We start from the raw sequence: 20,762 nt of genomic DNA, 5'->3' as shown, positions 1-20,762 counted from the left end.
GACTTCATATGCAGGCCACATACATGCTTATGATGACTAGGTGTATTGTATTAAATATTTTAACTGTGGTTTTCTTCCAGTGGTCGGACTCAGAAGCAAGTTCTTGACTATGTTAAAGAAGGAGGGCACAAAAAAGTGCAGTTTGAAAGGTGAGAGGAAATTAATTATCCCAATATGTTTCAATCAAAGAAAATTCATTATTTCCAGTTAGTTATATTCTAAGGTCTTCACACTAGTCCAAGTAAAAAATTCCTTCTTTGCCTGTTTGACAGTTTATCACTTGTATAATATTCCCGTGGTCCTGAATGTTTTGGCAGAAGTTGGCATAACCTATAGTTTACTTAAAATCAATAGTCTTCAATCTGTTTTTCAGCAGTGAGTATCCTACCTTCCATCACAGGTAACTTCCTCCCATGTTGATTTGCACCCTCTTTGGTGGGATGTGGTTAATGTATGTGAACAGACATACTCACCTCAGAATAAAACTGAAAGTAACAGGAATAGGTATAGGCAACCTCAAGGGAGAGGTCACCAGAGAAAGCTTCCAACTTGCTAAAGTCAGTTCTGTCTGAACTCATCTTGCTCGTGGTGAGCTGAAAGCAATGGCCAAAATGCCACAAGGACCATGACAACAATTTATTGTGTATGACTCATGTTCTGGTGATAGACCATTTTTCTTTCAGTGCCTCTCCTTTTTTTTTTAATGTTTGCCACACATAGCACATTTAAATTTTACAGAAAGGAGGAATGTTATCTGTTTTGGAGTGAACTTTTATGAAAGCTGCTATTCAAAGGTTTTGTTTTAAAGGAGGCATGCCTCTTCATTCCTATTTGTAGAAAAAAATGAAATGGCTTATTATTGTCTTTTTCCTTTTACCTCCAGGAAACATAGCAAGATTCATTCCATCAGGAGCCTGACTGCACAGCCTTCAGAACATCATACAGAAGTGCCAAAACAAGTCAGTGATGTTGATGAAACTCTGGATCATGGCTTTTAAACATTTCTTGTTAAATTACCTTCCACTGACTGCTGTTTTGAAACTCTAGGAGCATAGTTTTCTGCTCACTTTTCATTTAACTGGGAGTTGGGGAGCCCTGGGTGTCATAAGTTTTAGGTTTCGCAAGTGGAACGGGTTCATTTGCACTGTGGAACAGCATTGCTTCCAGACCACCAGACAAAGAGAAATAGTGAGCTTATTTGAGGTGTACTAATGACCATCTGAAAAATTGCAATCCACAGTGTAACTGCTGTGGTCCTAGGTTGTAGCTGGTTATTGTATCTGGGAAATTTTAAATTCTTTTCCTTCACTGAGAAGTCTTGGTTGCCCATGACAAGGTGTTTTGTTGTATTAACCAGGGAGGAGAAGAATTAGTTCCTCAGAAAAATTATGGCTCTGGACTTTTAACCCGTTGTCTCTGGTAGATATCTAATGTATTTGTCTTGTGTTAACAGCTGTTATGGGTTAGAAGTTTGCAAATCCAATAGCCTAATATTAGCAGGGTTGCAGCAGCTGCTTGTTCCCAGGTCGAGCTAGTAGGAAGGCTGAGCATGTATTCCCAATAGGCCCCCACATAAATGTGCATATACAATATATATACACACAGCCAGCCATGCAGGTAAACACAAACAGAAAACAGCACTTCCACAAGCACAAACAGTGCCAGTGGCCTCATCCTGTTCCACTATTTGTCTGATCAGGATAAAAGTTCATTAGTGGAAAATATATATACATTTATATACATTATGAGTCCTTCCTGCAACTGGTCTTAGACACTCAGTCTGTCAAAGGCCCCTGAACAGCCAGGTCTCCCACTAGCTGGTACCTGGACATACAAGCCCCTGAGGCTCACAGCCCCACTCCAGTTGCTGGTACTCAGGTCTGCACGCACACTGCACACACACACACACTATTGATTCCTCCAGTAATTCATCTTAAGACACCCAGTCTATCCAGTAACTGACAGCTGGGTACCCTGGTTCCCAGTTACCTTACACACAGACACATGCACATCAAAGGTGTGTCTCTAATAGCTGATCCAAACTTATGACATCACCAGTAATTGACCTCCAGGCCCCATGGTCTTTCCAGTGTCTGGCCTGACTTAGAGCTGCTCCACTACTTGGCTCCCAACTCTCTTATCATACTTGCCAACTAGTCCAGTTTAATGTTTGCTAGAAATTGCACATGGATGTACCCACCCAATCAATATGCACAAGCTCTGGTCTCTCTGGTTGCTGGCATCCCAGATGGCAGAAGCAAGCTACTAGGTTAATGTATTTAAGAGTGCTACCCACACCTTCATCTTCCTTGCATTGCTTCCTTTTGATATTCACAGGCAGTCTCATTCCTACAAATCCAAAGACCTCAGAGAATTCTGCTACAAATGGAGCCCATTTCAAATATCGTTTAGCCTTTTAATACTGCTAAGACAAGCTCAGGTAGATGGAGTGTGGCTACTGGGCAGATGTGACATATTCCTGTGTGCAGAAAAGCCAGCTCATGAATTAGTGGCAGATGTGCCCCAGGGATTGAATATGAGATGTTCAAAAGCCCATACGTGGCTTTTTTAGTGTGAGCTGTGCAAAATTTGTCTTATGCATTTATCTTTTTATGTCCCTCTAGCTTCTTAGAATAGAGCAAACAGATTGATATTCTTAGTGTTGATGAATGCCTTAGGGCATTGAAACACCTCAAATACCGCTTTTTACATATCACAACATTCTGTCTGCCTTCTCTTCCCTTCCCTTGCTTAGCTTGTGTATTTTTCTGTTCTTAAGATCAGGGGCCTCTTTTTTTTTTTCTTCTAATTAATTTTGAAGTTTCGGTTACCTCTTCCACTTTCAAGACAGTCCTATGTTGCTGCATTGCAGTGCAAAATTCTGGTGCATAATTACACATAGCCTTTTCCCTCTGGCTCCCTTCCTTCCCAAACCTCTCCCCTCCCACCTCTCCCTCCCCCTTTGTCTCCTCCTTGCCTTCCCTCCTTTATCTTTACAGAGCTCTAGCTTTGCCTATGGAGATGACAATGATGCTGCAGCAGTGCAGAGCTGCCGGCAAGGGAAGGAGTTAAAGGCTTCAGCAGAAGACACTGGACAGCACAAGAGCCCTTCCTTGAAGAAGAGCCCAAAGGAAGGCAGAAAAATGGATGGAGCAGTGGTGTCAACAGTGGAGGAAGAAGAGGAGGCTGCTAAGGACAGGATGCAGCAGAACAGACCTCAGTCACAGCAACCGAGCACAGGTCCAGCTTCCAGGGCTGCTCATGGCAGTAGCACCTCCATTCCTTTCATTGACTGCAGTGATGTAGATAGCGAGTATGATCTCCTCAGAGGACAAATAACCCGATCATATTCCCAAACAAATGACAACTATGAGGGTGATTTGACCAGTGGTGCCTATATTCACTATAGAGATGAAAATTGCAATAGAACTAGATACAGGGATTCCTCAGCCTCTATAAAGTCTTCCCAGTATCTCTCTGAAGAGTACCTTGATGATAACCCAGCCAATCTCTCCTTCTACATTGGGGGAAGCCCCAGGATGCCAAGGCACAGCTCACTGGTTGATGAAATGTTTAAAGAGCCAGGGAGCCGTAGTCCACTGGCTACTCCATTGACTCCCAGTAGCAAAGGGTCAAGCCCTAACATGAGCCTGAGTAGAACTGGCTCTCAGGGTTATGTCTCAGGAAATGGACATGACTGCAGGATGAGGACTGGGGAGGAGGATAGCTATGCCAGTAGCTGCCATGGATATGGCAGGTATTCTCCAGGTTCTCAACGGCCTCGTGTACAGAAAATCCCAAATCTCTGCAATAAATCAGTTACAGATCCATTTATCCTGAGCCAGATATCCTCAACCCCCACGCAGGAGTATAGAACAGAGAGACATTGTAAAGGAGGTGGAGTGGCTAAGATGTCTTCTCCAGAAGGCAAAATGATGGCCAACGGTATGCCACCTGGGGCACAGTCAAAGCTGAGCCCAGTCGCACATTCCCTGCATGCCAGTGGTGTGATGGATCACATGGCTGCAATCCAGATGATGGAGGGCTCCACCAGCAGTGGGACTGAATCTAGTGATTCTGACTCAGAAATCACTAACCCCTTCACTCACCCCCTGGTGTTTGGAAATCCCATTGTGCTGAGTTCCTCTCCCATGCCTAGAAACAAGTACTCCTTTGGAAGCCTCCAGCTTGATGAGGAGGTAGAGGAGGATGTGTCTGTTGGCCTTAGTGATGAAGATGGTATGCAGGTCTTCAGCTGCTAGGGACCAAGGCATATAAGACCAGTGGATACTGTCATTGCTCATTAGAGTGATTGCATCTTCTGGGGCTCGTGAAGAGTGGCTGGTAATAATTTCAGCGCATGGGCTATTTCAAGTGTTACTGTAGTGACCAGCCAGAGGGAAGGGATGCTAGAAATACAATAATAAGTCTCAGTGAAGCTTAGTAGTAATCCATCTCCTCTGAAAGGCAGGAGGAGAGGAAGATTATTACTGATTTAGGTACCTTTGTAAGACTTTATACACTCACCTGTTCTTTGTATGAAGTCATATTTTAGGTATATATTGTAGCTTCTTTGACACTTGACTAGTTATTTTGACAAAACAAACAAAAATGAAATTAAGTAGGTACGTTGTGCTCTTTTGTATGTCTATTACAATTTTCTTTTTCTCTCCAATATAAGGAGAGCAACTTATGAGTGCCTCAACAGAGTTAGTGGAAAGAAATTAAACTTAGAGCAAAATGCAGGCAGCTTAATATTTAAGACCAAGACTTGCTGAAATGTTGAAATATGCTGGAAAATCTTTTCATAACAAGACTGTGTCTGGTCTACTCATCTTCATAACCCATTGTATAATCTTAATAAACTGAGGATACAAATTAGGCTTGTACAGAGGAACAATGACAGTATTGGCTTTTTCTTCAGTGGATTCAAGAGGCTGATTTAGTGATGGAGATTTTGAAACTCCAAACTCTTCCTTGACCAAGAAAAAGAACAAGATTAAAGATATCATTTAAGTGAGAAAAACTTAGATTGAAACAGCTCTAATGAAGAGTGGTATTACTTGCAAGGCAATCCTTTCTGTCCTTTATCAGTATGCTATAAAGATTAATTGCAAGAGATTTTTCCCCTTATTCTTTCAGTGGAATTATTCACAGAGACATCAAAGTTCTGTTGTGGGTGATTTTTGGTGGAGGGTTTGGAGATGGTGGCTGTTTGATTTTATTTTTTGCTTTGATCATGAAAAATCTTTATCTGTAGAGGATCCAATTAGTCTGTTGTAGGCTGGTTTTTTTAATAATGCCACCTCTTAGGTTTTTCATCCCTTTACACAGAGAATGATGGGACTATCTGTGGTCCCAGCTGATTTTCTTCTGTACTGTACATAGAGTAGCGAGATTTTGGCACATGTGCAAAAGGACAGAGAGACTAATTCTTTGTAAACTTCCTTTTCACAGGCTAAAAGTATTGAGAATTAAGGCAGTATACTAATAAAATCTGATTCTAGTTTCTCCGGGTTAATTAAGAAAATCCAGATATAAGGTCTCCTATGTGGGAAGTGTCCTGCAGTTATTAGAGCTGGGAGACAAGATGTGCTCTTTAACACTGGCCTTAATTTTAACTTTTTTTTTTTTGCTGGGGAGGAGGGGGAGGCAACTAAATTTTAAAAGTGATGAACACAGCATTGCAGGTCACTCGCAGTGATCTGTGTCATGCAGTACATGCATGCAGCAGCGATGAGTCCACCCACATAAGTACTGATGAAGTTACAGGACTTTGTAAATCTAGACAGTATAAAACTTTCGGTGTTGTTCTTACAAAAATAATAAAATAAGAAGTCTTTGTAATTTTTCTAATGACTTGGTCTATGCACATTTTAACAGAGTTTAATCTGAGTGAAGGATATTTAAAAAGTTACCTACAGTAGTTAGGCATGTCTTGTTATATACTTTACTTTTTTGCAGTAAAATATGTCTTTGTGTAAATATAAGTTTTAACCTGCTCATCCCCTTTGGTGTGTTGGCTTTCTAGAAGATTAGATAGCTCCTTTTTGAACAGGAATGATTTAAATAATCTCTTTAGACAGTGGTATTTTGGTGACAGGGAACGCTCCCATTTGTTCCTGCAGTTTAAAGCATGAACCTAGAAACAGCAAGATTGATAATTAGGGAGAAGCTTGCTTGTATATTATTGTAAAAGAAGGTGGTTTGTGTCTTGGATTTAGAATAGCTGCAAAATAATTGCCTTGAACTTCTCAATATTTAAGGTGAAATATAGCTAGTTGAAGCCTGCATTAGCAGATAGTGTGAGCATGGGGAGTGGGTGCATGAGTCTCCTTTTGATTTTTTTGCTGCCTGTGCAGCAAAACTACCAGTAGTTATATGGTACAGTGAAGTAATAGCAATATGGACAGATGAATTAATTGCTTTGTTAGTAAAATTAGAGTTCAGGTAATGGATTTTCAACAAAAGGGTTTGCATTCGTTTCTGCTACTTAAGAAAAGTGAATAGATTTCATATTGTATGGATTTAAGTGAATATAAAATTTTATAAGTGGTGTTTACTATTTTGCATCTTTTCAAATACTGTTTTCAGGCCTGATTCCTTCTCTCATATGCCTACAAAGGTAATAAATTTATAATTTTACAAGACCAGATCTGCTGGTAGCTGGAGTTAGCTTAGTTGCTAATAAAGTATCTCAAAAGCTTTTTTTTTTTTCTTTTCCTTTTGAACATTATTCTTGAAAAAGAAATATGAGGATTTCTCTCAGACTATTTTCTATCATCTGGCATTTCTTCAACTTTAAATGTTTAAGTGGTTGTCATTTTAATACATGGAATTCTTCCAGTTCGAATAAACAAAGTTTGTAAATTACATAGGAAATTATTTCATTTAGGATGAATCATTTTTGCAGCATCCCTATACCACTGAAGTTCAGTTTAATATCAGAAGACAAGCACTTAATTAAAAAAAGTCTGTGGGCCAAAGTCTGTGGTTCATATCTGGGTGCTTGCCAAGAGTGTTAAGTGAGAGAGAAGTTTTAAATTGACATTTTCACATAGGATCAGGTCCCTCAGAATTAATCTCTGAGTTTGTTTCCATGAGACAAATACAGAAGGGGCTTGAAGGAAGGAACAGAAACCTCTGGGCAAGGCTGCAGATGAGATGAGATGGGCGAATTCTTCTTGTTCTAGCTCACAAAGTACATGGGGGAAGAGGAGCCTGTCAGTTCAAGTTTGTCGTTACCAGCATTGGTTAATCTGCGTACCCTGGTCAATGGCAGTGGTCTAAGCGTTGTCGTGTCTCAAGTCTAACAGAGTTAGCTATAGACAAAGGAAAAGTTTTGATTCTCCCACTAATTCCAGTAGATTTTGGAGTGTGGCTGATGGTACTTTTGATTCACCATTCTAAATTTTTTCTTCACAAGAATTAACTTTTAAATCCCGTACAGTTGAAGTGCCCAAATATCCTTAGGCAGTTGCTACAACTGAGGGACCTGAATCCCAGCACAACTGAGCAGCTACCAGTACTCTGAATGAGTGGTCCTGAGCCATCCATCTCCTGCTAGGCAGTTGCTACAACTGAGGGACCTGAATCTCAGCACGACTGAGCAGCTACCAGTACTCAGTGGTCCTGAGCCATCCATCTCCTGTCCTTCCAGAGGATGTGGAGAAAGCCTCTTGCTGGGCTACCTAGATGACTTATCACTGTACTGAACTAACTCTATCCACACAGTTGGGTGGAGTCTAGTTGCAAAAGCAGTTTAGGGGTTTGTCCCAAAATAATGTGCAGATATAGTTAGTCTATGGATAAAAAGCACTCTGATTCTTTCTTTGCTATTCCAAGTACTTGAACACATTCAGTTATCTGCTACAGTGAATGAGAAAAGTCATGTCAGACAATTTTAACTTTTCTTCAGCTCAGCAGCAGCTCAGACTTACTGTGTCCTGTCAGGATCTTCTCCAGGAGGTTTTGTGTTTTTTTTTTTTTTTTTCATATCAGCCTAGAACCTAGTTTTCCTCAATGACCTGGGATATAAAATTTGGGAATAAAAAATGGAAGTTGAATAGTGGCAAGTTGATGTAGGACCCTGGACCTATGTAGGATATTGCAGGTATGGAGTTTTGAATAATTGATATCTGAGTGGCCTAGACTGCACTGGTTTTGGTTTTAGTCCATATCCCCTAGCAAACATATTCCTCGTGCATGACAGAGGGATGTTCTCTGAGGATGATTTGCACCTGGTGCAACCATTGTCTCAAATCACCCGTAGCTCATAGGGCTGTCTAACATGTATCATCCCATTAACCATTGTACTGCACACTAAATACAACTTATATAAAAGAACAACTAGAAAAGAAATTTCTGTAGCTGAAAAATGTCAACATGTAACTGAACATTTTTAAGTTTGCTATATTTGCATGTACATTATGGGAACTATATGGAGCTGAGATCACTTATAAAAGAGACAGATGAGCATAATGAGAGTTGCATGTCAATAGTTTGAAAAATCAAATCTACCTATTTTCTTCAAAAATAAAGGGCATGCAAAATTAGAATTTTCTTGACAGAACAGCATCAGCAATGCTGAATGTAACCATTAGAACGTAGCAAAGGGTGAAAAAATAATAGTTTGTGAATTAGTTCAGTAAATGGGGCTGGTATTACTAGACCAGACTGCTTTAGGACCTGTTTTTTTGTATTTGAATATTTGTAGGGCTGGTTTCTGTTTGCACAGATGTTTGTGGAGCAGCTTTGATTAGCTGAAGCAGCTATATTCATTCTGAAGCAGTAGTATTCATGCTAGAATTTCCTCTCTGGTCTGTCTTATCTGTACATGCAGTTACTTGGTGGTGATGAGAGAAAGTCAAATGGAAAATGGGTTAGATCGAAAACCTGTTTATAACTCCTCCTTTTCTTTACTAAGAAACAGAGATGTTTTAAATTCTGTTTTCTTCTGTCCCATAGTAAACACACCCACATGCAGAGTCTCCATAGTCAACTAGAAATTTCTTCTGGGAGACTCCAGGGTTAGGAAGACAAAGGAAAAGAGAAGAATAGGAAATATCTCAAGAATACTAAAAATGTCTTTATTTACAGTTCCCTTTGGCATAGCGTGCTTTCCACTCTTTTTGTGAGAGTTTAAAGCCCCAGTAGTTTCTTAGGGTACTCAGAGAGCAAAAATTGTGTTGATCAAGTTGAACTGATGAAGCACACCTGATTTTAAAGATGGAAAACCAGTGATTCAGATCTATCTCATCAGTATGATTTATATGCAATTAGCATGAATTGTGGCTATTTCTGGAACAGTTCTTCAACAGAAGAAAGGATGGCTGACCTATATATTGTGTCAAACACTATGTTTGTTTAACTAGCCTCATTTGTCATAATGAGGCATTAGACTGCTCTCAGAGGTGACTTTGGAATGAAATTTTAATTGCTGCAATTTAACTTCTAATGAAATTAACAATCCAAGTTTTTCCAGACTTCCACACATATGTGAAGGTGTTGAGTGTCACTTGCCTTTGTACACAAGGCTCTGGACTACTGGAGATCCACCTCATTCAGCAGTGTGGTTGTTACTGGCTGGAAAGGACAGTGAGTGTGAAGGTGTGAAGGAAAGAGGTTCTGTGTTCAGGCATGTATAAAGTGAAGGTAGCCCAAGTCGCTTTTAGTCGTCCAATAATGCTGCTCCCTCTGAACGGTGTAGTTTCTTAAGCAGCTTCTGTACATTTTAGCACATCTCTTTCCTCTTCATTTAGGGGATCAGTCCTCTTCTCCATACCAAATAAGAGAGACACTAAATGTATGAGGGAAACTGAATCTTCTGGAACAATTTTTAATATGTACACCTTTCTTTTGTTAGTTGCTGTCAGACATAAGTGATAGGACAATAGTCCTTTTGTTAGGAACTCGGCTGCTTGTTGGTGTCTCCTGCTTCGTGATGGTGATTCAGGGGTTTCTGATTGTAAGAGGCTGATGCACAGTGTTAACATCAGAAGGTCCCAGAGATTAAACTCATGTGTAACTTTTCTCAAGTGTGGGTAGCAGCAGACTGGTTTCAGTCAAGCCACATTAGGAAAAACTTTTGCCTGTGCTGTCAGGTTCTGGAAAGGAAGGAAATGTAAATCATAGGAAATTAAAAAAACCAAAATCTTTCCTCTTCTATTTCAGTAATTTCTACAGTTGCTGAAATTTACCTAGACGAGGGCACATATCTTATTTACTTACTTATAAGGGAAATAATTCTTTTGCAACATGTGTATCCTGAACAAAGGCATCTCCTGCATTCCTTCCTACAGCTAGACTGTGTGGTGCCATTGATATTTTAAAATACAGAACTAATACTTAAAAATCAAATGCATCATATAACTAAAAAGCCTAGTTTGGGTGACATATGGCAGTTCTTTAGAGTATTTTGTTTTCTGTTCTAATTCTAATAAGTGTGTAGAATAAGCATGTTTTATGTTGTTCTTTATTGAGAGCAGTGAGCACTTTCTTTTAAATGTCATGAGATCTGGAAAGCCTGTGTGCCTGGCTGATCTGTGTATTCACAGGCATGTTTTTCACAAGTGTGAGTGTAAATAATGGTGGTGTTCTTACAGTAAAGGGGGTAAAGACCTTAGGATCAGAAATTTGCATGACATGATGGTAAATACTTAGTTTGCTCTAGAATTATTAGAGTTTTAAGGTGTCATTTTTATTGATGACTTTTTTGTAAAGTTTTGGCCCCTGAGAACCAAAAAAATCCACAGTTCCTACTGGCAAAATTTAATTCTAAAGCCAGTAATGATACAGCTGTCACTGACTGAACATGGAAGGTTGAAGGAAAATGAATGCTTTACGATTCAAGAGCTTTCGAGCTTGTTAAAATGAGATTAGATGCTTTCTTTAAAATGTTGCAAATCCTGTTTAGACAAGAAAACAGGTTTTTGCCTTTGATGGTTTACAGCCAGATCAGAGGTAGGTCTCTCTGTTTAGTTCAGTGAATGTTAGAGCTCATGCCTGTTGCTTTTCCATGAGGCATTTAAAAATCTTTGATTAGCTGAATCCTTATTTTTCCCCTTTCCTGCTAAAAAACTCACCTGGACCCACTAACAAAAGTTCATAAGCTTGGCAGTGTTTCACCTATCCAGCCTTTTCCTGATTTCTGTGTGTGCACATGCATAAATTTTTTTAATAAATCCCAATAGTCAAAATTAATTTTTAAAATTTAAAATGCTGGGGACTTCATTCTCATTTTTGTCATTTGTTTAATACCGTTTAAAGAGAAACAATTTTTGTTTCATTGTATGCACTGTTTTGTCAGCATGTACCTCTCTGGGAGAAAAAGCCTTTTCAATGTTCTGTCTATCCTCAAAGCATGGTGTATCTTCTGTTCCTTGCATTGTTTGGAGCACTGTCTCAATGTCCTTTTACTGCAGAAATACCTATTTGTATTGGGAGTACTTAATTCCTCTTATTACAGTGATCCTGTCTCATAGAGCACTCCTCAATTCAGAACCCCACCAGGTTGTGAGTCCCAAGCTGAGAAACCATATCATGTTGAAGAGCAGAAGAGTGGAGGGGAGGGGGAAGAAGGTCTGTGTTCCAGGGCATTTGGGCTCCATTGAGCACGATCGGATTGCCCTTCATATCCTAATGAAGGCTGCACCCTATAATGATCAAGTCTGCCTGCCATAGCTCGTAAACAGGATCACTGCAGTCCTGGAGAGATGTCTTATTGAAATGGACAGTATCTGTGGCATAAGCTTACATGGGGGCTGAACATTTCAGTTCCATTGAAGCACTGTCTGGTCTTGGTTTAAAGACAAACAAACAAAAGCAAATCAACCCTAACCTTGGGTACAGCAGGGAGTGCTTCTCTACATTGCTCTATTTCTGTCTGGAAAGATCAAGGCTAGACAAAGGACTGATGCCCACTGACCTTGTATTCTTCCCAGGCTGTAATGTTCACTCTTTGTTCTTAAGGGTTGAGTATACCCTGATGTAGGCCAACAGCAGTTACTGTCTGATTTCACACTCACCGCTGTCTAATACTGCAGTATACCAATAAAGCATGGACCTTTACCAACTGGAGAGGTTGCTGGCTACTAAACCAACACTAAGCTTGATGAGACTATAAGCATGTCAAGCCATTTAACTGTGTATGCATGGAATTAATTTTTTTTATTATTATTTTTACTTTTACCTGTACAGAAGGCTTTTACTCATTCTAACTGGTATTTTGCTGTAAAACTGTCACTGGTTTAATTGTTCTGTCTATTTGCTGGCTGATGCTTTGTCCTAAATATGAGGAAATTGGTTCATTGAGAAGGTGCACCGTTCTCCCAAAATCCCTGCCGCTCACTGCCACGGGCACGCACTTTGAGGCTGTGAAGTCAAAGCAAACCCTTGTCCTTGTCGTATTCCTTTTCAGGCCAGGCAGGGTTATCAGTTATATGTGACATTGGATCCCTTCCTGAGTTGTTTTTAATTCCTGTTCCTCCTCAAATTCTTTGATCCTGTGTTCAGGGATGTTTGTACATAAATTTATGGCCTATGTATAACTACTTTTCAAGATCTTTAATTGTAACAAAGCACAATCCAGCACTTCAGCTTTTTTTGTTTAATGAGGAAGAGGAGTGCAACCTGATGAACTGGTCCCCCTTGAGCTTTCATGGAAGTCAGTGGGTATTTGTTCTTGGGTAGGGGGAGAGCAGAGCAGAATCTCCATCCCGGATCTCTTTTAGCCTGGTTCACAGCTGGGGAGAGAAGGGATGGACACCCTTACTAAACTGTTCTCCAATCTAAGATGCTTCAGTCATCAGTGAAGTGCATATGAAAACTCCTGCCACTTCATTTGGTACTGCCTGTGCCCCATGTCATTTTGTATTGTGTGTTTTTCTCTGACCAAAACTTTTAGGTCACAGTTAGAGGTATGCAACCACTGTGGCTATGGAAAATTAAGCAAGACTTAACTATGTGGTCACAGCAGCGGGAGCTCTGTCAGATGCTTGCTTATTAAAGAGGCTTCATAAGTGGTACGCTCAGCAATGCAAAGGACAAAGGGGCAACAGCTTGGGTTTCATCTACCAGCCTGAAGTTTAGAAAACATTCATCTGCCCTTAAAGTAGAATAACTGGGATCTGGATGTCACAAGAGCTGCAGAGCAGTCTTTGGAGCAGGCTGAAGAAAGTGTAAGCCCTGCAATGTTCCAAATATTGAAAAAAGGTGCTTTTCTGGCTCTTAAGACATTTTAATTTCCAATAATAAACCTATTAACCTTGAGAGTAATATAACCCTTAACAGCTGACTTAGAGTGAGCACTGTAGCTGTACATGAAATTTTCGAGCAGAATTTCAGTCACCTTCAGTAATGGTGGATGTTTCCTCTCAGTTTCCGTAATTGAGTAATTTTCACTTCTTGGTACTCCACAGAGGAGGAACATACCCAGGAGATTCTTAACACTACTTCACTTTTCCTTATTGTTAAAACAGTGTTTAGGGATGGGAACTGTTTCTTTTGAAGCAGATGCAGAACACTATATGTCATGAGTTTGTTACTCAGCAGTTTCAGGAGAAGAGGAATACAGGAGGAGTATCTTCAGGATACACTGAGTCCCATTTATCTTTCTCACAAAGAGGGGAGTCCTCCCATATTGACCTCTGGGAGGCACTTTCTTCATCATCGAAAAAGTACTGATTTGAACTGTTCTTTCCCTGGTAGTGGGCATGTCTTAAAGCAGTATAGCTCAATCAGCCCAAGTCTCCATAGGTGCCAGCCTCAGCACTAGTCCCTGTGGGTTAACATCTGTGTGTGACAAGAGCCAGATACTGCTGGTGGGATGGATCATGGCTGGCCAGCCAAGTGCAGAGCCCAGCTTGCCCCTCTCCAGCTGGGCAGCACTCCCGTGCCTTCCTGCCTCCAAATTGCAGCAAGCAACTGTGATGTGTGTTTTGACAAAGGTCTAGCTATTAACTATGTGATTTTAACCACTGGTTTAATTTTACTTGGCATGTGGAACATGTATGTTGATGAGGAGTGATCTGAGACACGTGTAAAGCTAGGATGATAACCCATAGTTTCATGTCCTGCGGCTGTGTAAAACACCACTGTTGTTTTGTAGATTTTTTTTTTTCAAGTTAGCTTTCAATCAAGGTTTACTTTTTCTGTCACCTTCCCTTCTGCAGCAGCTTTCCCCAGTGTCTGGAGAGTAAATTAGCTCAGTGGAACTGAGAATAACTCCAGGTATTTTGGCACTGATGGGCTAATCTGGCATACCGTGGTAAAGTGCATTGTCATTATTTGCCACTGTCATCAACCAGTGTTTGTTTTTCTTCTTAAACACCAAACTCAGAAAAAAATTGAAGCACATGTTTAATTCCTGCCCACTCCACCAAGGATATAATTTTAGGATGTGCTCAAGCAGTCCTTAGATAAACATCCTTTTGTACTTGTCTCTTGGTTTGTGTGGATATAGTTCCATTATATTTGAAAGATGGCCTAAGTCTGAATCTAAATAAAAATCAATTGAAGTATGAGAAAAGACAATTCCATGTTAGCAGCCACAAACCTTTTAGGTCTCAACATGCTGTGTAGTACCACTTGATATCTGGCAACTGACGTGCTAATAATTACCTGTCAATCAATGAATCCTTTAGGGTAAAATTGAGGAATTTCAATACCCTGTAAGTAAGATTGGTATTCTCCCTTCTGCTTCTGTTTATATTCTGCAGTATGTCATTGATGAGTAGAGCCTGTATGAATACACTCTTCTGTGGCAGGAGGTCAGATGAAACACTGAGAAAAGACCATGTGGTTAATGCAGGTTATTTGCTCCTCACCTCCATGAAAAAGAGAAAGTTGCAGCTTGCCATGAGCCATCAGCATTTCACATGTCCTGATTGATTGGCCATGGGGGAGAGAAGACCTTCCATTTTCATTTCTTCATGACTTACTGACTTTCTCACAGCAGAATGAGTTGGTTTCCTACCTCTACCAGAACAACATCTAATGTGTTGATCTTTATGGCTGTGTTGGTTGCAATTAGGCCCCAGAATGTGCTGACATAACAACGCTTTAAGGCCCTTTTGTAATATAGACACTTTCTTATACCTACCTTTAATTTTACTTGTTCACCATACTGGCAGATGGGATCTAACTGAGCTCTTGCTTGTAGGTGGTGACGGTGGTTCGATTTGGTCACTGCTGATGTCCACCTTGATAACAAATAGGAGAATGTAGCATTTCAACCTGCTGCAAAATAACTTTGAGAATGCCAGTGATGTATTGATGTGCAAGTCTTTAATCAGTGGAGTGGATACTCAGTGCTGTGAGCCACCAGGCACACTTTCTTGTGATACTTTCCGTAATACTTTTCCCAAGTTGTGTCTTCCAAGCGTAGGTTAGGAAGTCTTTTTAATTCATTGTCTATTTGATATTTTATAGTTTGAAATACTTGAGTTGTACTGATAAAAATTCCAGTACATCAGAAGTTAGGTGTAGGATTATAAGTAGGTAGGTAGATACTTCGATATATCTGTATCTATCTCTCACAGATAGGTGCTATTTAACTTCTAGACTATGAAGCCTGTGAACTTCTCACAGAGGTGCAAATCATTTATTCGCTGTCATATGACAGGCATAGTGCCAGAATTTCTTTGTTTCCACATTTGAGGTGATACCACTTTTCTTAATGTCTTTTGTAATGTAGAGTTGAGTACTTTTAACCTTAAAACCTTGCTATTAATCTGTTTCACTATTTCTCAATGATGAATTCCATTTCTTTTGAAAATACTGTATACAGTTGTGTGCTAGTGTCAATAAAATTGACATTTGTGTAACAAGCTGTGGCATTTTCTCAAATGTTACTGAACATTGATTTAGTGTGAAACTGTTGGTAAATCCTGTCTTGCTAGCTGTTATAATACAGTCCTTTATTTCAGACAAATACTTCTTTGACTTTGATTTATAATAGGCTACATAACTGTCATAATTACATGAACTGATAACTGTATTGATTTTTTTCTAAACATGAACTGGTTTGGAATTGGAAAACTTTCACATTCTAGCAATAAATCTTGAGTTCTTCCAGAAAATAAATAGGTTTTACTACTGGCCTAATTATATTTATTGGTGCCTCTGTTTCCTGGAGTATCTCAGCTGTGTTGTAGCAACAGTAACACTTACTTATGATAATCTAGGGAGGTCATAAACACGTGACAGTAAAATGTACTTGACCTTAATTATATACGGTGATGTATGTGTTTTGCATTTAATACTAGACAGCTTATTAGCTGTGGTAATCAAGAGCTTGTCACATTTTTTTGGTTGGATTTTAATATGTGATACCAAAACAGTACAGACTGTAAATGTTCTTCTACATGACAGATCCATCATCTAAACCAGGTTTAGATTTTCAGAGGTTTGGAGGAGGGGATAACTGGGAGAACACTGGGCATTTTTGGCAAGCTCTTTCCTTTGTGCAGTCAGTAGTCTGTCTGCCTCCCAGCAGACAAAATGCTAATTTCAATAATATTTAATGTAGTGTATATGAATCCATGGAAGTGTAATTAATTGTCTAATTCTTTAATATTTTTAATCCAAAATTAAATGGGACTTTACATCTGTGAAAATCTAAAGTTGTCATGCTTTGTGCATTAAAAGTGTTGCTTTTCTTGTGTAAATGTAATGCTAGTATTTCCATCCCAAACAATCAGAGGAGCATGGAAAGACCTGCAAGGTATAATATACATACTTGTGTTGTGTTTAGAAATTGGGGATCTGTTAGTTTTCTCCCTTCATGTTAGATCTGACTGATCTTAGCAGCAACACTGCTGTAGAAAGTCATCTTTTTTTCTCTAGACTTCCGCTAGATAATTTTTTTCTAACTTGTGTCCTGTAGCTCCCTGATTTGAGTCTTTCAGGTTCTACTTTGCTAGAAAGAATGGCACTCCTAGGATGACTCACTTATTGCTGTATTTATTCTCTTTCATAGAGGGGATTACTATGGTGAAAAATTTGGTATTAATTTTATGTTTAGCAGTAAATATTGCAGCTCAGTCATGTATACATTGATCCCTTCCCTACAGAGACACTAATTTCAGCCAGTTTCATCAGCTAAAAGAACACTCCAGTCCCTTGGTTAATGCAAGTGGATGCAGTTCCTCTGGCTTCAGGTCCATTTGGACTAGTTTGAGGACGCTGATGGCTGTGTCTTGTAGCGTAATTTCACGTGCTGCAACTTAAGGTTGTAACTCTTTCCAGTACTTTATAAGAGACAGCCTGTCCTAACTGATTTCTCTTTTACCATTTTTTTAGCAGGTTCTCTGACTGGCAGTCCTCACCTTTCAGAGCTTTCCATCAATTCCCAAGGAGGACCATCGGTGGCAAATATGTCTTTATCTCCAAACTTGAGCCCTGATGCCAAGCAGCCATCTCCCTTGATCAGCCCTTTGCTGAATGACCCATCATGCATCAGGACTGATGATGAGGAAGAGGTCAAAAGAAAGGTAAGGCAGAGGCAGCTGGCCTTGACTCTCTTCTCTGTGTGGTGTTGCAACCACTGCTGTTTGTCAAAGTGACTAATATCTAGACTCCTTGCAGATTTCTCATCGTAGATCCACACAGATAACTTGAGTTGAGTCACTTGGTATCTGCTGTCCTCAGTCACAGTGTGTCCAAGAGCATCCCTGTGCTCCTGAGGCCAAACTCACAGTTTGGAACAGGTCAGGCCAGAACCACAGAACTGCTGTGGCTAAGGGCTCAGTGCCCTGGATTCATCCTCCTGCACCGAGGTGCAGGAGTTAGGGGGCCCCAGCTCCTCTTTAAGCAGCAGAGAGAAGATAGGTAGCTCTGTGTCCCTAAGGTTAGTGTGGGATAAGTGTGGACCAGTCCTGTTGGTTGCAATGTTTGTTTTGACAAGGTCTCTTATAAATCTAGCTTGTTTTTAAGGAGGGGAGTTTGGTAGTTTGTTGTAACAAAACAGTCAACTCCTGTGTATCATTGGAGGGAAAATTTCCAGGTGACAGAAGGAAAAGGAACAATGTTGAGCCTGCGCAGGAGTGTCCAACCCAGGCTCTCCAGTCTGTCTCTGCTGGAAGCACCACTGGGAGCATTTGGTTGTGGGAGTAGAAAATACTCTCTTTAAGCCACAGCCTGCAGCATTCAGCTGGGAGTGTTTGGCTCAGCCCCATCATTGCAGCAAAGCCATAAGGGAGTATCACATCCAAAGATGCTCTTTGAAGACAGAAGTGATTCTGTGTGAGCCAGGGTGTTCTGGGTGTCTACTGGCTCGTCCCTCCTATGCTGCAGGTTGAGGGGGTTGCTCTTGTCCTTCTGTCGCCTGCTTTTTCTTATGAGCTTGGAGCATCTCAGGAAGAAGAAGGTAGGAGCTCAGATGGCTTTGCTGGAAAGTGGGAGCATGTGTAAGGAAGATCTCTTTTCCCACTGTGCAGAGTTAGCAAGGTACGTTAGAGAAATTTGAGAAGAGGAGAAGCCAAGAATCAGTTAATAGACTCATGATTCCCTGTGTCAGTCCAAGTTAGAGCAGCCAGTGACTGCTGTAGCTTATGCCAGCTGATGATGGTTCCTATGGGGTTGTATACTGCCTAGGAAATGCCCACACATTCTTCCTCTGCACCATTGATCTTCGGGGAGGAAATGTAGACACAAAAGATCTATGGATGTTTTGCTCTTCCTGTTTGCTTCCTGAGCAACACAGAGCAAGATCAAGTGGGATCCTTTGGCTCTTCAGAATTAAGAGGTCAAAACCACTTTTGCCTCTTGGATAACGCAAGAGAGGTTTTTCCTGAAATTTTAAATCTGTACCTTACCCTAAAATTCTTCCTCTCTCCCAATGTTAAGTTGTCCAGCTGCACTGGGAAAATCTTGAGGTTTTGGTTTTTTTGAGAGTATTTTTACTGATGATTCTTAACCTGACAATGGAACTTATAATAGTCAGATACTGCTTTTTGTCGTTTTGTCAAATTTGATTCAAATGGTTATCTAGCCTGCAAAGGATTTCTTTGTTAACTTCAGAATATGTCCTTCTCCAGATGTGTGGAATAAGCTGAAAGGAACACCAGCACCCCAGAGCTGTAGAAATCACCTTGTCAGAGAAAAAGTCTCTCAAGAACCCATAGAAAGTGCTTGTTCTCTTGTGTTTGCAAGGAAGGATTGTTTTCAGGGCTTGGGGGCATAGGGACATTCAAGCATGAGTCACAGTAACCACAAGCAAGGGTCACTAGTTTGTAACTCTCTTGGTGATTGTTGTCTGCAGTTCTTTCCTACAGAAAGCAGCTCCATAAAAGCAGATGAAAACCTAATGTGTTTGCAATTTGCAGAGATTCCCAACTGAGAAAGCTTACTTCATTGCTAAAGAAGTAGCGACCACAGAACGAACATACCTGAAAGACCTCGAAGTCATCACATCGGTATGTTTACTTGAGCATTATTAATGAAACATGTGAAGCTGTAGTCAGCAGTAGTATTTCATCTGCTCCATTTAACATCTTAGCTGTTCCATGCTACTTTTATATTCTGCACTGTAGGTATTCTCTGCAGTGCACAGGAGTACGGCTCTAGGGAGGAAATAATACAAGAAGCAGAAAGTAGAGGTTTGCACTGTGGTTAGTAACATGCACTATGAAGCTGTATCAGGTTGAACAACTTGGGACACAGTTCAGTTATTTTTTCTTGCTCTCATACTTTGTGGTTGTAATTACTAAAAATGCCGGTGGGTTTTCAATGACTTCTCTTAAAACTGAAGTAGCTCTCTAGGGGGACATATAAATGTTTTCTCCTGGATTAAATGCCCTCCATTTAACATGAAATATTGTGGAATACCTATTTGAATGATTCTGATTTTTCAGTAAGTGAAACTGTCTGTTAAACGAGTCATTAATTTGTAGCATCTGATCCGAATGTGATTGTTAAAATCACCAAGGCAAAGACATGCCTTCTTTGCACACACACCAACAGTCTTGTTTAACTTCCAAGAGTAGTGTACGCAAGATTTGGCCTTAAATAACAATTGTCTGTAAAAGGGCACTGAATCCAAAACCTCTCATGGTATTTCAGCAGCACTGCCAGCTCCAGACGTCCCACCTCTTTAATTGCCCAGTGTGTGAAACTCTGTGAGGTGCGTTGCCACCTCCTGCACTGAGTGTTGTGGTGAGGCGGATGTGCTGCAGGGAGGAGCCTGTTGGTACCTGCTGTGAACCAGGGAGAGGCATCTTCTCGTCTGTTCCAGGAGACACAATGGCAGACGCAGTTGATCTGATACCAGCTTAGACATAGCCAATGTAGGCTGGAGCAGCATGGTTGTTATAGTCAGCAAGATAGCTGTGGCTCCTCTGCCTGCTTACCCAGGCTTTCTGGGGAAGCCAGGACAATGAGGGAAGAGGCCAGGTTCTGTGGAATGGTGGTCATTGCTATAGTCTCAACAGCAGATACACTGTTTTCATCTTCTGCTTCACTCAGTGGCTGCAGAAACAGCAAGTTTGAGCTCTTCAGAGTTAAACCCCATTTCCTCCTGGCCTTTATTCTTTTGTGGTAGGCAAATTTGACTTTGCTGTGTCACCAAGAGGCGTACAGCTGGCTCTAAGCTAATCATCAGGCCCGTCAACTGTGCCCCACAGATGACTGGTCTAGGGCCACTGAGAGTAAACAAGTAGCTAGCATCATTGGAAAAGGTGGAAGGTACAAGTGTCATGCATGAATTTTGAGACTTGGTAGGTGTGGAGTTCTTCAACCTTAGCTCTGCTCAGTACAGAGATAGT

At 40.6% G+C, this 20,762-nt stretch overlaps 1 protein-coding gene across 1 annotated transcript in view; it reads left to right on the top strand.

Annotated features, from left to right (window-relative positions):
- The window catches only part of FARP1 (FERM, ARH/RhoGEF and pleckstrin domain protein 1), a gene marked incomplete at its 3' end in the record, with an annotated part of 165,123 nt that overhangs the window by 126,038 nt on the left and 18,323 nt on the right, over positions 1–20,762 (top strand). Inside the window, exons 10-14 of the mRNA XM_010164410.1 lie at positions 81–149; positions 884–959; positions 3,000–3,240; positions 17,305–17,492; positions 19,326–19,415. Of these exons, the coding sequence (XP_010162712.1) occupies positions 81–149; positions 884–959; positions 3,000–3,240; positions 17,305–17,492; positions 19,326–19,415 (664 nt within the window). The remainder of the gene's footprint in view (positions 1–80; positions 150–883; positions 960–2,999; positions 3,241–17,304; positions 17,493–19,325; positions 19,416–20,762) is intronic.

This window comes from Antrostomus carolinensis, unplaced genomic scaffold (assembly GCF_000700745.2).
Source record: "Antrostomus carolinensis isolate BGI_N321 unplaced genomic scaffold, ASM70074v2 scaffold3483, whole genome shotgun sequence".
NCBI lineage: Eukaryota > Metazoa > Chordata > Aves > Caprimulgiformes > Caprimulgidae > Antrostomus > Antrostomus carolinensis.
Note: the sequence above shows the minus strand (reverse complement) of the source record. Positions and strands in the feature narration are given on the sequence as shown.